This window comes from Tursiops truncatus, chromosome 5 (genome assembly GCF_011762595.2).
Source record: "Tursiops truncatus isolate mTurTru1 chromosome 5, mTurTru1.mat.Y, whole genome shotgun sequence".
Lineage (NCBI taxonomy): Eukaryota > Metazoa > Chordata > Mammalia > Artiodactyla > Delphinidae > Tursiops > Tursiops truncatus.
In genome coordinates, this window is record NC_047038.1 from 92872707 (window position 1) to 92887112 (window position 14406).

The following is a 14406-nucleotide window of genomic DNA, read 5'->3' on the forward strand; positions in this document are numbered from 1 at the left end:
TGCTACGAAAAGTAATTACAAATTCTCTTGAAAACTGAAAAAACAGAAAACCCTAGGGAAGAAGTGGAAGGGCACAATAATAATGATAACCAAAGATAAAATGATTGAATTTGAGAACACATCAAGAGAATTTACTCAATAGGAACAATAAAAAGGAAACTGAAAAAAAAAAATGAACAGAGCTTGAGAAACCTGTGGGACTGTAACAGTAGATCTAAGATTCATATCATCAGAGTTCAGAAAGAGAATGCAGACTTAAAAGTATTCTAAGAGATAATGACTAAAAACTCTCAAATTTAATAAAAACATAAATCTACAAGTTTAAGAGGATGTGCAAACTTCAAACAATAAAACCAAAGTAAGCCACACCAAACACATCATAATGAAACTGCTAAAAATTAAAGACAAAAACCTCAGAGAAATGACACATTACCTAAAGGGGAACAATAAGTTTCTTTTCTAAAACCATGGTGCCAGAGGAAGTGATAAAGTGCTAAAAGAAAAGAACTGTTAACCTCAAATTCTGTATCCAGCAGAACTTTCCTTCATAAATCAAGGAAAAATAAAGATGTTATCAAAGGAAAACTACAAGACTTTGTTGCTAGCAGACCAGCCCTTATAGAATGACTAGAGGAAGCTCTCTAAACAGAAAGAACGTAACAGAAGAAATGGAACATCAAAATGGAAGGAACAGAGAATGACTAATAATAAGGATAAATATAACAGATTAATCTTCTCCACATAAGCTTCTTAAATCGTATCTGATGGCTGAAACAAAAATTGTAACACCTGTGTGGTACCTAGTACAGGTAGAGGAAATACTAGGGACAATAATATTTTAAAAGTGGGGAGGGTGGGGGGCTTCCCTGGTGGCGCAGTGGTTGAGAATCTGCCTGCCAATGCAGGGGAGACGGGTTCGAGCCCTGGTCTGGGAGGATCCCACATGCTGCGGAGCAACTGGGCCCGTGAGCCACAATTACTGAGCCTGTGTGTCTGGAGCCTGTGCTCCGCAACAACAGAGGCCGCGATAGTGAGAGGCCCGCACACCGCAATGAAGAGTGGCCCCCGCTTGCCACAGCTAGAGAAAGCCCACGCACAGAAACGAAGACCCAACACAGCCATAAATAGATAAATAAATAAAAATTAAAAAAATTAAAAAGTGGGGAGGGTGAAGGGACACAAATGGAAGTAGGGCATCAATAATTCACTTAAAGTGATAAGACACCATTATCAATAGACTGTGCTACGTATGTATATTGTGATATCTAAAGTTACGACTAAGAAAACTATACAAGACAATATACTCTAAAACAGCATAAATAAAATATGGAATCCTAAAAAAATGTTTAAGTAACCCACAAGAAACCAAGAAGAGATAAATGAAGGAGAAACAAAGGAAACAAACAGAATACAAGTATCAAAATGGCTGATTCAAGTTCTACATATCAATAATTATTTTAAATGTACATGGTCTAATAAATACACAAATTAAATGAGTGGAATCTTGGCAGAGTAGATAAAAATCATGACATATAAGTCAACTGTACACTAATAAAAGAAATTCAGTTCACATACACATAGTGAAGCTGAATCTAAGAGTACGTAAACATTAAACAAACCAAAAAAAAGCAGAGTGGTTATGTTAACATCAGATAAAGTAGACTTAAGAGCAAAAAAGATACTAGGAACAAGGGAGGTTATTACACAATGATTAAAAAGATCAATTCATCAAGAAGATGTAGCAATCCTCAATATGTATACATAAACAACACCACTTCAAAATACATGAAGCAAAGACTGACTAAGCTGAAAGGAGAAACAGACAAATCCACAACTATGGTTGGCAATTTTAGCACTATAACATCTGGTAAGACTACTAGACAGAAAGTTACAAAAAATATAGAGGAATTAAATACCACCAGCAACCGGCATGATCTAATTTGCATGTGAAGAATACTCCACCCAACAAACCACAGATAGACAATAAAACAAACCTCAAGAAATTTAAAAGAATTGAAATAATACAGAAGGTTTCCCAACTGGTCCCAAACTGGAATCAAACAAAAAGTTAGTAACAGACAACAGGAAATTAAGTAACATATTTCTAAATAATCCATGAGTCAAAGAGGAAGACTCAGAGGAAATTTTTTTTAAAATACACTGGACAGAATGAAAATGAAAATACAACATATCAAAATGTATGGAATACAGCTAAAGTAGTTCTGAGAGGGAAATTATAGTGTATAGTGCTACATTCTTACATTGAAAATGAGAAAAGATTTCAAATCGACAGTCTAAGTTGTTACTTCAAACAAGAAAAAGAACAAAATAAACCCGAAGTAAGAAGACAGAAGAAACTACTAAGATATAGGGATACAAAAAAGTTTAACATAGAAAAAACAGAAAAAAGATATACAGTGCAAATTCTAACCAAAATAGAACTCACGCAGCTATATTTTTTCATGTAGCTATATTAATATGAAAGTAATAAGAATAGCATAATGATAAAAGCTTCAAATAACCAGAAAGATGAAACACATGAAAATATATTCTCAATATATATAATTAAAAGTTGCAAGAACTACAAGAAGAAATAAACAAATCTGTAATCAAAGTGGGATATTTTAACATAGCTCTATTAGTAATGAATAAAAACAAAGTAATCACTAAGTATATATAACACATTCAAATTAGCAAACTTTAATATACATAGGATGCTGTACCAAACAACTACAGAATTCACATTCTTTTAAAGTACATATTTAACATTTATAAAAAGTAATTAAGCATGAGCTTGCTAATATATAACATATTTTTAGAATTTAAACCAGAGTACGTTCCTTGACCACAATGGAATTAAGCTAGGAATCAATGACAAAGAAAACTAGAAAAACTCTCCTAAAAATAAAAAAATAAACTTCTAAATGACTCATCAGTCAAAGAAGAAATGAGTGCTTGGAGAAATATGCTGAACTGAATGATAATGAAAATTATACAAATTAAAACTTGAAGGATACAGCTAAAAGTCATGTTTAGAGGGAGATTTAATAATGAATACATCAGAGGAAAAAAATGTCTAAAAGTGAAAGATTTAAGTGTTATAAGAAGTTAGAAAGAAAACAGCAAATGAAACCCAAAGAAAGCAGAAAGTAAAGATAAGAAATTACTGATAGTGGGAAAAAAAGTATGATAGAGATGACCAAAAAAGCTAAAAATTGGTTCTTTTCTTCAAAGAAAATATTGATAAATCCCTGGACAAGACTATTCATGAAATAAATAGAGGCAACACAAACAACTAGTATCTGGAATGGAAAAGAGACATCACAATATATTAAATGGACATTAAAACCTCATAAAAAGATATTCTGAACAACTGTATGCCAATAAATTTGAAAAATTAGATAAAATATTCAAATTACCAAAAAAAACTTTCAGAAACTGATAAAAAGAGAAATGGAAAATCGGACAAGTATTATAGTTATTAAAGAAATTAAATCAGTAATTGAAACTGCCTACAAAGGAACCCCAGGCTCAGATGTATTCTACCAAATATTTAAGAAAGAAAGAATACCAATCTTAAATAAATTCTTCTAAATAACAGAAAATGATAAAATAATCCCCTAAAACTTTAATGAGGCCAACATAACCTTTATATTAAAACTTGACAAGAAAAATTACTGGCCAGTCTCGCTCAAACACACATGCAAAAAATCCTAAGTAAAAGATCAGCAAATAGAAACAGGGATATATAAAAAGAATAATAATATATTAAAAGTTACTTGGGCTTATTCCAGGAATACAAAGGTGGTAATATGAAAAACCATCAATGCAATTACCAAATTATCAGAATAAAGGACAAAAATTTTATACTCATCTTAACAGAAAAAAAGCATCTGATAAAACTCAACATTTATTCATATTAAAAAATAACAGGGCTTCCCTGGTGGCGCAGTGGTTAAGAGTCCGCCTGCCGATGCAGGGGACACGGGTTCGTGCCCCGGTCTGGGAAGATCCCACATGCCGTGGAGCGGCTGGGCCCGTGAGCCGTGGCCGCTGAGCCTGCGCGTCTGGAGCCTGTGCTCCGCAACGGGAGAGGCCACAGCAGTGAGAGGCCCGCGTACCGCAAAAAAATAAAAAAATAACAGACTCTCTTAGCAAACTAGGAATAGAAGAAAACCCTTAATCTGATTAAACTATCAATATAAAAACTACAGTGAATGGGCTTCCTTGGTGGCGCAGTGGTTGAGAGTCCGCCTGCCGTTGCAGGGGACACGGGTTTGTGCGCCATTCCGCAAGAATCCCACATGCCGCGGAGCGGCTGGGCCCATGAGCCATGGCCGCTCAGCCTGCATGTCCGGAGCCTGTGCTCCACAACGGGAGAAGCCACAACAGCGAGAGGCCCGCGTACCGCAAAAAAAAACAAACAAAAACTACAGTGAACGTCCTACTTAAATATAAATTATTAAAAGCTAATAAATTATGAAATTAAATGATAACCATTATGACCACTTTTAGTTAGCAGTTTACTGGTGGTCTTAGCAAGTGCAATAAAGAAAAAGAATAAAGGATATAAGAATTAGAAAAATAATATTAAAAGTAGAATTTACAGATGATATGCTTGCGTAAATTGACATTAAAATGCATTAGGATTAAAATGAATTGAGCAAAGTGGTTGAATACATATTTAGCAAGTGTTCAGCAAGGTGGGAATACCACGAAGTATACAAAACTCAATTGCACTCCACAAATCAGCAATATCCATTAAGATACTATTTATTTTCAAAAAGACTATAAAAGCATCAAAAAAGTCAATACCTAGAATAAATGTAATAAAAACGCACAAGACCAATACACAGAAACCTAAAACTAAATAATGAGATAAATTAGAGAAGGCACAATAAATAAAAGAATATTCTACACCGTTAGATTAGAAAACCCAGTGTTGCAAACATGTCAATTCTTTCCAAAGCAATCTACAGTTGACCCTTGAACAATACAGGGGTTAGGGGCCCTGACTCCTGTACAGTCAAAAATTTGCATATAACCTTACAGTCAGCCCTTCATATCCACGGTTCCACATCCACAGATTCAACCAAACGTGGATCCTATAGATCCTATTTTTGAAAAACAAATCTGCATATAAGTGGACCCGTGCAGTTCAAACCTGTGTTGTTCAAGAGTCAACTGTATCCCCAATCAAAATCCCTACACTTGGGTGAGGGGAGAAATTTGAAAAGCTGTTTCTAGCAATTTTAATGAAAATACAAGGCAAAAGAAGCATGGGGCCAAAACTAGCCAAGACTTTATAATCAAATCAAGAGGGAAGACTTACTCTACTGTATCTCAAAACATTTTACAAAACTGCCATAATTAAGAACAATGTTATACTGCCATAAAGACTAGATGAAGAGAACAAAAAATAGAGAATCTAGAAATACCATAAGAACACTGATGATTCATGACAAAGATGGCACAAAAAAACAGTAATGAAAGGACAGTCTTTTCAATAAATGGCTAAGGGTTAATTTAATACACACATGGAAAAACTGACTCCTGTGTTACACAAACTCAATTCTGGGAAGACTATAGCTCTAAGTGTTGCAAGTAAAAAATGGAGTTTTTAGATACTAGCATAGGAGAATACATTCATGAGCTTGAGGTAGAGAAAAATTCTTAAAGAGAACACAAAAGCAGTACCACACTAGAAAGATCAATAAAGCAGAGTATGTTAAATTTTTTCTGTTCATCAAGAGACAAATTAAGAGAGTGGAAAATCAACAAGAGCACCAGAAAAGGTATTTGCAACATATGTATCAACAAAGAGCTTATATCTAAAACACATGAAAAACGCCTTAAAAATTACACACACACACACCACACGTGCCATATGGCTGGGTCAACAGGCTATATCCATAGAGACAAGAGATACTTAATTTTTAAACAAGAAGGAAATAACATACACATGCTTTGTATACAACTTAACAGCCACATATTCTTACTTTCTTACTAAAAGGACTTCTCTAATAAGTTTGTTATCTCTCTCTCATCAATCAACCAAAAAACTTTTAAATTACATTAATTTGATTTCACCTTATTGTAAATCTTACGATTTTTTTAAAATTTTGTATGTAGGTGGGTGTCTTCTATAATACAATTAAAAAGAGTACAGCCAAAATATTGTGATGATGGCCTCTATTGGGATCTAGATTTCTCTAACTCTGTTTTAAGATTCTGTATTTCAGAAAGGTATTATTCCAAGAAAAATATCTGAATTTAGTAGCATCTCCATTCTTTTAAATATATTTTGAGTGTTTAAACAAACAAACAAGTTTTAAGTCAAATACTTAATAGCTTTCTTACATTAAAAATTTTTCATTTGGAATACCACTATTTTGATCAGATAAATCTGGTGTTCTTAATTAAAATCTTGCTTTCAAAATTTCCACAGATGTGTAGTGAATCAAACAAGTCATTTCATTCATGAAAAATGTGCACAATATGTAGGTTCCAAACATTCTGCATCAAATTCAAACAATTGATAACTATGTATCTTTGTGATTAAGAGCAAGACAATCTTGAGTTCACAGCTCTGGCATTAATCAGCTGTGTACTTAGGTAAATTACTTTATTCTCTGACTCTCAGAATTTGCATCTGTATAATGCCAGTAAAAATTCCTACCTCCTAGATTCCTAAAAAGATTCAATAAGATAATGTAACTAATGATCCTAACATAAAGCACTCAGTACGTGAAAAGAAGAATGTCCCACTACCATGGAATATACTAATGCCAGGAACTTCAATCCTACAAGCAGTTATAAAACAATGGTCAGATGCCTCCAATAAAAAAATTTTAAAAATAATAATAACAACAACTAAAATAAAATGGTCAGAAGCTCTTAAGCAACATGTGATCTATTAGCTAACGGTAATATCTGTAGAGTTTACTGCTTTGTCATTAATATTTACCTGCAAGATTGTCAAGCATGAAGTTCAGTAGCTTTCGGGTTCCATCTGGGTCCTGGTATAAATTGAGAATATCCTGTGATAAAGGATTGCCTAAAGACAAAGAGAAAAATAAAATCTGTAAGAGTTACAATTGGAAGACAAAACAAATATACACTATAAAACAAAATACTAATTTTCTAAAGTGAATTTTACTGTACTTAATCTGTTACATAAATTTAAAGAAATCATAGGAACTAAATACTCTTTGTTGAGCAAGTCATAAAGAAAAACTTCAGAAGAATTATTTCTTTCCAGATTTCAGTTTATACTGTACACCTGTAATTTGGGTGTGTCAAATCACATATATACATACATACATACATACACACACACACATATACACATATTAATCTCGGTCAGTTCTGAAGTAATATCAAAACTTGGCACCCTTAAGTAACCCATAGGTTCTACATTTATCTTTGAAGATAATACTCTAACTGAAAGAAAAACAGCCTTGTATGAGAAAGAACGAGTGATATAAACGAGGGTCTTCCTAGTTAGAATATTTATACTACACATGGAGAAAAGGAAGGTATTTCAAGTGAAAAGAAAACCTATCATTACCAAGATGAGTTAATGAAATGTAGAGGGAAATAAGAATTTTTTTTATGACAGTGATCAGGGGTATCTGAATACTGAGAGTACAGATTTATCAAATTTCAAAAAACAAACTACTGTTAACAGTCTATATATTCTCTTAAGAAATAAAGGCGGTATTTATTAAGACAAGCATGCAAAAATAGTCTAGCAAACAGATTTGAAAAAAACAAAAATTGAAGACCTTTCTGAAATGAAGTTTATAACTATTAAAAAAAATCTTTGGAGGAAGACGGGAAGATGGCAGAAGAGTAAGACCTGGAGATCACCTTCCTCCCCACAGATACACCAGAAATACATCTACACGTGGAACAGCTCCTACAGAACACCTACTGAACGCTGGCAGAAGTCCTCAGACCTCCCAAAAGGCAAGAAACCGCCCCCCACATACCTGGGTAGGGCAAAAGAAAAAAGAATAAACAGAGACAAAAGGATAGGGACGGGACCTGCACCAGTGGGAGGGAGCCATGAAGGAGGAAAGGTTTCCACACAGAAGGCCCTTCGCAGGCGGAGACTGCAGGTGGCGGAGGGGGGAAGCACAAAAACAGAGGTGCAGAGGGCAAAGCAGACAGATTCCCGCACAGAGTATCAGTGCCGACCGGAACTCACCAGCCCAGAGAGGCTTGTCTGCTCACCCGCCGTGGCGGGCGGGGATGCGAGCTGAGGCTCAGGCTTCGGTCGGAGCGCGGGGACAGGACTGGGGTTGGCGGCGTGAACATAGTCAGAAGGGGGTTAGTGCGCGACAGCTGGCTGGGAAGGAGTGTGGGAACAGTCTGGACCTGCCAAAGAGGCAAGAGACTTTCTCTTCCCTCTCTGTTTCCTGGTGCACGAGGAGAGGGTATTAAGAGCACTGCTTAAAGGAGCTCCAGAGACGGGCACAAGCCGCGGCTAACAGCGCGGACCCCACAGACGGGCATGAGATCCTAAGGCTGCTGCTGCTGCCACCAAGAAGCCTGTGTGCGAGCACAGGTCACTGTCCACACCCCCCTTCCCGGAAGCCTGTGCAGCCCGCCACTGCCAGGGTCCCGTGATCCAGGGACAACTTCCCGGGGAGAATGCACAGCACGCCTCAGGCTGGTGCAACGTCATGCTGGCTTCTGCCGCCGCAGGCTCGCGCCGCACGAAGTGCCCCTCCCTCCACCCCCCCCACCGGCCTGAGTGAGCCTGAGCGAGCCAGAGCCACCGAAGCAGCTGCTCCTTTAACCCCGTCCTGTCTGAGCGAAGAACAGACGCCCTCTGGCAACCTACATGTAGAGGCGGGTCCAAATCCAAAGCTGAGACCCTGGGAGCTGTGAGAACAAAGAAGAGAAAGGGAAATCTCTCCCAGCAGCCTCAGAAGCAGCGGATTAAAGCTCCACTATCAACTTGATGTGCCCTGCATCTGTGGAATGCGTGAATAGACAACAAATCATCCCAAATTGAGGAGGTGGACTTTGAGAGCAAGATTTATGATTTTTTCCCCTTTTCCTCTTTTTGAAAGTGTGTATGTGTATGCTTCTGTGTCAGATTTTGTCTGTATAGCTTTGCTTCCACCATTTGTCCTAGGGTTCTATCCGTCTGTTTTTGTTTTTTCTTAATAATTATTTTTTATTTTAATACCTTTATTATATTTTATCTTACTTTATTTTACTTTATCTTTTTCTTTCTTTCCTTCCTTCCCTACTTTAGACAACGAATCATCACAAATTGAGGAGGCAGACTTTGAGAGCAAGATTTATGATTTTCTCCCCTTTTCCTCTTTTTGTGAGTGTGTATGTGTATGCTTCTGTGTGAGATTTTGTCTCTATAGCTTTCCTTCCACCATTTGTCCTAGGGTTCTATCCATCCGTTTTTTCTTTTTTGTTTTTTAATTTTTTTCTTAATAATTATTTTTTAGTTTACTAACTTTATTATATTTTATCTTACTTTATTTTATTTTACTTTATCTTTCTTTCTTTCTTTCTTCTACTAATTCTATCTTTCTACTTTTTCTCCCTTTTATTCTGAGCCGTGTGGATGAAACGCTCTTGGTGCTACAGCCAGGCATCAGGGCTGTGCCTCTGAGGTGGGAGAGCCAACTTCAGGACACTGGTCCACAAGAGACCTCCCTGATCCACATAATATGAAATGACGAAAACCTCCCAGAGATCTCCATCTCAACACCAGCACCCAGCTTCACTCAACAACCAGCAAGCTACAGTGCTGGACACCCTATGCCAAACAACTAGCAAGACAGGAACACAACCCCACCCATAAGCAGAGAGGCTGCCTAAAATCATAATAAGGCCACAGACACCCCAAAACACACCACCAGACGTGGACCTGCCCACCAGAAAGACAAGATCCAGCCTCATCCACCTGAACACAGGCACTAGTCCCCTCCACCAGGAAGCCTACACAACCCACTGAACCAACCTTAGCCACTGGGGACAGACACCAAAAACAACGGGAACTACGAACCTGCAGCCTGCAAAAAGGAGACCCCAAACACAGTAACATAAGCAAAATGAGAAGAAAGAAAAACACACAGCAGATGAAGGAGCAAGATAAAAACCCACCAGACCTAACAAATGTGGAGGAAATAGGCAGTCTACCTGAAAAAGAATTCAGAATAATGATAGTAAACATGATCCAAAATCTTGGAAATAGAATAGGGAAAATGCAAGAAACCTTTAACAAGGACCTAGAAGAACTAAAGATGAAACAAGCAATGATGAACAACACAATAAATGAAATTAAAAATTCTCTAGAAGAGATCAATAGCAGAATAACTGAGGCAGAAGAACGGATAAGTGACCTGGAAGATAAAATAGTAGATATAACTACTGCAGAGCAGAATAAAGAAAAAAGAATGAAAAAAATTGAGGACAGTCTCAGAGACCTCTGGGACAACATTAAATGTACCAACATTCGAATTATAGGGGTTTCAGAAGAAGAAGAGAAAAAGAAAGGGACTGAGAAAATATTTGAAGAGATTATAGTTGAAAACTTCCCTAATATGGGAAAGGAAATAGTTAATCAAGTCCAGGAAGCACAGAGCGCCCCGTACAGGATAAATCCAAGGAGAAACACACCAAGACACATATTAATAAAGCTATCAAAAATTAATTTAGAAGAACAAATATTAAAAGCAACAAGGGAAAAACAGCAAATAACACATAAGGGAGTCCCCATAAGGTTAACAGCTGTTCTTTCAGCAGAAACTCTGCAAACCAGTAGGGACAGGCAGGACATACTTAAAGTGATGAAAGGGAAAAAACCTACAACCAATATTACTCTACCCAGCAAGGATCTCATTCAGATTTGATGGAGACATTAAAACCTTTACAGACAAGCAGAAGCTGAGAGAGTTCAGCGCCACCAAACCAGCTTTACAACAAATGCTAAAGGATCTTCTCTAGGCAAGAAACACAAGAGAAGGAAAAGACCTACAATAACAAACCCCAAACAATTGAGAAAATGGGAATAGGAACATACATATCAATAATAACCTTAAATGTAAATGGATTAAGTGCTTCCACCGAAAGACACAGACTGGCTGAATGGATACAAAAACAAGACCCATATATATTGTGTCTACAAGAGAACCACTTCAGACCTACAGACACATATGGACTGAAAGTGAGGGGATGGAAAAAGATATTCCATGCAAATGGAAACCAAAAGAAAGCTGAAGTAGCAATTCTCATATCAGACAAAATAGACTTTAATATAAACACTATTAGAAGAGACAAAGGAGGACACTACATAATGATCAAGGGATCAATCCAAGAAGAAGATATAACAATTGTAAATATTTATGCACCCAACATAGGAGCACCTCAATACATAAGGCAAATACCAACAGCCATAAAAGGGGAAATTGACAGTAACACATTCATAGTAGGGGACTTCAACACCCCACTTTCACCAATGGACAGATCATCCAAAATGAAAATAAATAAGGAAACACAAGATTTAAATGATACACTAAACAAGATGGACTTAATTGATATTTATAGGACATTCCATCCAAAAAAACCAGAATACACTTTCTTCTCAAGTGCCCATGGAACATTCTCCAGGATAGATCATATCTTGGGTCACAAATCAAGCCTTGGTAAATTTAAGAAAATTGAAATCGTATCAAGTATCTTTTCTGACCACAATGCTGTGAGACTAGGTATCAATTACAGGAAAAAATCTGTAAAAAATAGAAACACATGGAGGCTAAACAATACATTACTTAATAACCAAGAGATCACTGAAGAAATCAAAGAGGAAATCAAAAAATACCTAGAAACAATTGACAATAAAAACACGACGACCCAAAAACCATGGGATGCAGCAAAAGCAGTTCTAAGAGGGAAGTTTATAGCAATACAATCCTACCTTAAGAAACAGGAAACATCTCAAATAAACAACTTAACCTTACACCTAAAGCAATTAGAGAAAGAAGAACAAATAAAAAACCCAAAGTTAGCAGAAGGAAAGAAATCATAAAGATCAGATCAGAAATAAATGAAAAAGAAATGAAGGAAACGATAGCAAAAATCAATAAAACTAAAATCTTGTTCTTTGAGAAGATCAACAAAATTGATAAACCATTAGCCAGACTCATCAAGAAAATAAGGGAGAAGACTCAAAATCAATAGAATTAGAAATGAAAAAGGAGAAGCAACAACTGACACTGCAGATATACAAAGGATCACGAGAGATTACCGCAAGCAACTCTATGCCAATAAAATGGACAACCTGGAAGAAATGGACAAATTCTTAGAAATGCACAACCTGCCAAGACTGAACCAGGAAGAAATAGAAAATATGAACAGACCAATCATAAGCACTGAAATCGAAACTGTGATTAAAAAAATCTTCCAAAAATAAAAGCCCAGGACTAGATGGCTTCACAGGTGAATTCTATCAAACATTTAGAGAACAGCTAACACCTGTCCTTCTCAAACTCTTACAAAATATAGCAGAGGGAGGAACACTCCCCAACTCATTCTACGAGGACACCATCACCCTGATACCAAAACCAGACAAGGGTGTCTTAAAGAAAGAAAACTACAGGCCACAGGCCAATATCACTGGTGAACATAGATGCAAAAATCCTCAACAAAACACTAGCAAACAGAATCCAACAGCACATTAAAAGGATCATACACCATGATCAACTGGGGTTTATTTCAGGAATGCAAGGATTCTTCAATATACGCAAATCAATCAATGTGATACACCATATTAACAAATTGAAGGAGAAAAACCGTATGGTCATCTCAATAGATGCAGAGAAAGCTTTTGACAAAATTCAACACCCATTTATGATAAAAACCCTGCAGAAAGTAGGCATAGAGGGAACTTTCCTCAACATAATAAAAGCCATATATGACAAACCCACAGCCAATATAGTTTGCAATGGTGAAAAAGTGAAGGGATTTCTTCTAGGATCAGGAACAAGACAAGGTTTACCACTCTCACCACTCTTATTCAACATAGTTTTGGAAGTTTTAGCCACAGCAATCAGAGAAGGAAAGGAAATAAAAGGAATCCAAATCAGAAAAGAAGAAGTAAAGCTGTCACTGTTTGCAGTTGACATGATACTATACATAGAGGATCCTAAAGATGCTACCAGAAAACTAATAGAGCTAATCAATGAATTTGTTAAAGTAGCAGGATATAAAATTAATGCACAGAAATCTCGGGCATTCCTATACACTAATGATGAAATATCTGAAAGTGAAATCAAGAAAACACTCCCATTTACCATTGCAACAAAAAGAATAAAATAACTAGGAATAAAGCTACCTAAGGAGACAAAAGACCTGTATGCAGAAAATTATAAGACACTGATGAAAGAAATTATAGATGATTCACATAGATGGAGAGATATACCATGTTCTTGGATTGGAAGAATCAACATTGTGAAAATGACTCTACTACCTAAAGCAATCTACAGATTCAATGCAATCCCTATCAAACTACCACTGGCATTTTTCACAGAACTAGAACAAAAAATTTTGCAATTTGTATGGAAACACAAAGGACCCCGAATAGCCAAAGCAATCTTGAGAACGAAAAATGGAGCTGGAGGAATGGGGCTCCCTGACTTCAGACTATACTACAAAGCTACAGTAATCAAGACAGTATGGTAGTGGCACAAAAACAGAAATATAAATCAATGGAACAGGATAGAAAGCCCAGAGACAAACTCACGCACATATGGTCACCTTATCTTTGATAAAGGAGGCAGAAATGTACAGTGGAGAAAGGACAGCCTCTTCAATAAGTGGTGGTGGGAAAACTGGACAGGTACATGTAAAAGTATGAGATTAGAACACTCCCTAACACCATATACAAAAATAAACTCAAAATGGATTAAAGACCTAAATGTAAGGCCAGATACTATAGAACTCTTAGTGGAAAACATAGGCAGAATACTCTATGACATAAGTCACAGCAAGATCCTTTTTGACCCACCTCCTAGAGAGATGGAAATAAAAACAAAACTAAACAAATGGGACCTAATGAAACTTAAAAGCTTTTGCACAGCAAAGGAAACCATAAACAAGACCAAAAGAAAACCGTCAGAATGGGAGAAAATACTTGTAAATGAAGCAACTGAGAAAGGATTAATTTCCAAAATTTATAAGCAGCTCATGCAGCTCAATAACAAAAAAACAAACAACGCAATCCAAAAATGGGCAGAAGACCTAAATAGACATTTCCCCAAAGAAGATATACAGACTGCCAACAAACACATGAAAGAATGCTCAACATCATTAATCATTAGAGAAATGCAGATCAAAACTACAATGAGATATCATCTCATAGAAACAATAAAT

General features: G+C 36.5%; 1 protein-coding gene across 8 annotated transcripts in view; it reads right to left on the minus strand.

The window, feature by feature from the left end:
• Positions 1–14406, minus strand: part of CNOT6L (CCR4-NOT transcription complex subunit 6 like) — a 128311-nt gene that overhangs the window by 47376 nt on the left and 66529 nt on the right. For all 8 annotated transcript variants that reach the window (XR_012332078.1, XM_033857155.2, XM_019932767.3 and 5 more), the window contains one exon: positions 6968–7057. Coding sequence is in view for 7 of the 8 variants with exons in the window: in XM_033857155.2 (XP_033713046.2) it covers positions 6968–7057 (90 nt within the window). In the remaining variant the exon portion in view is untranslated. The remainder of the gene's footprint in view (positions 1–6967; positions 7058–14406) is intronic.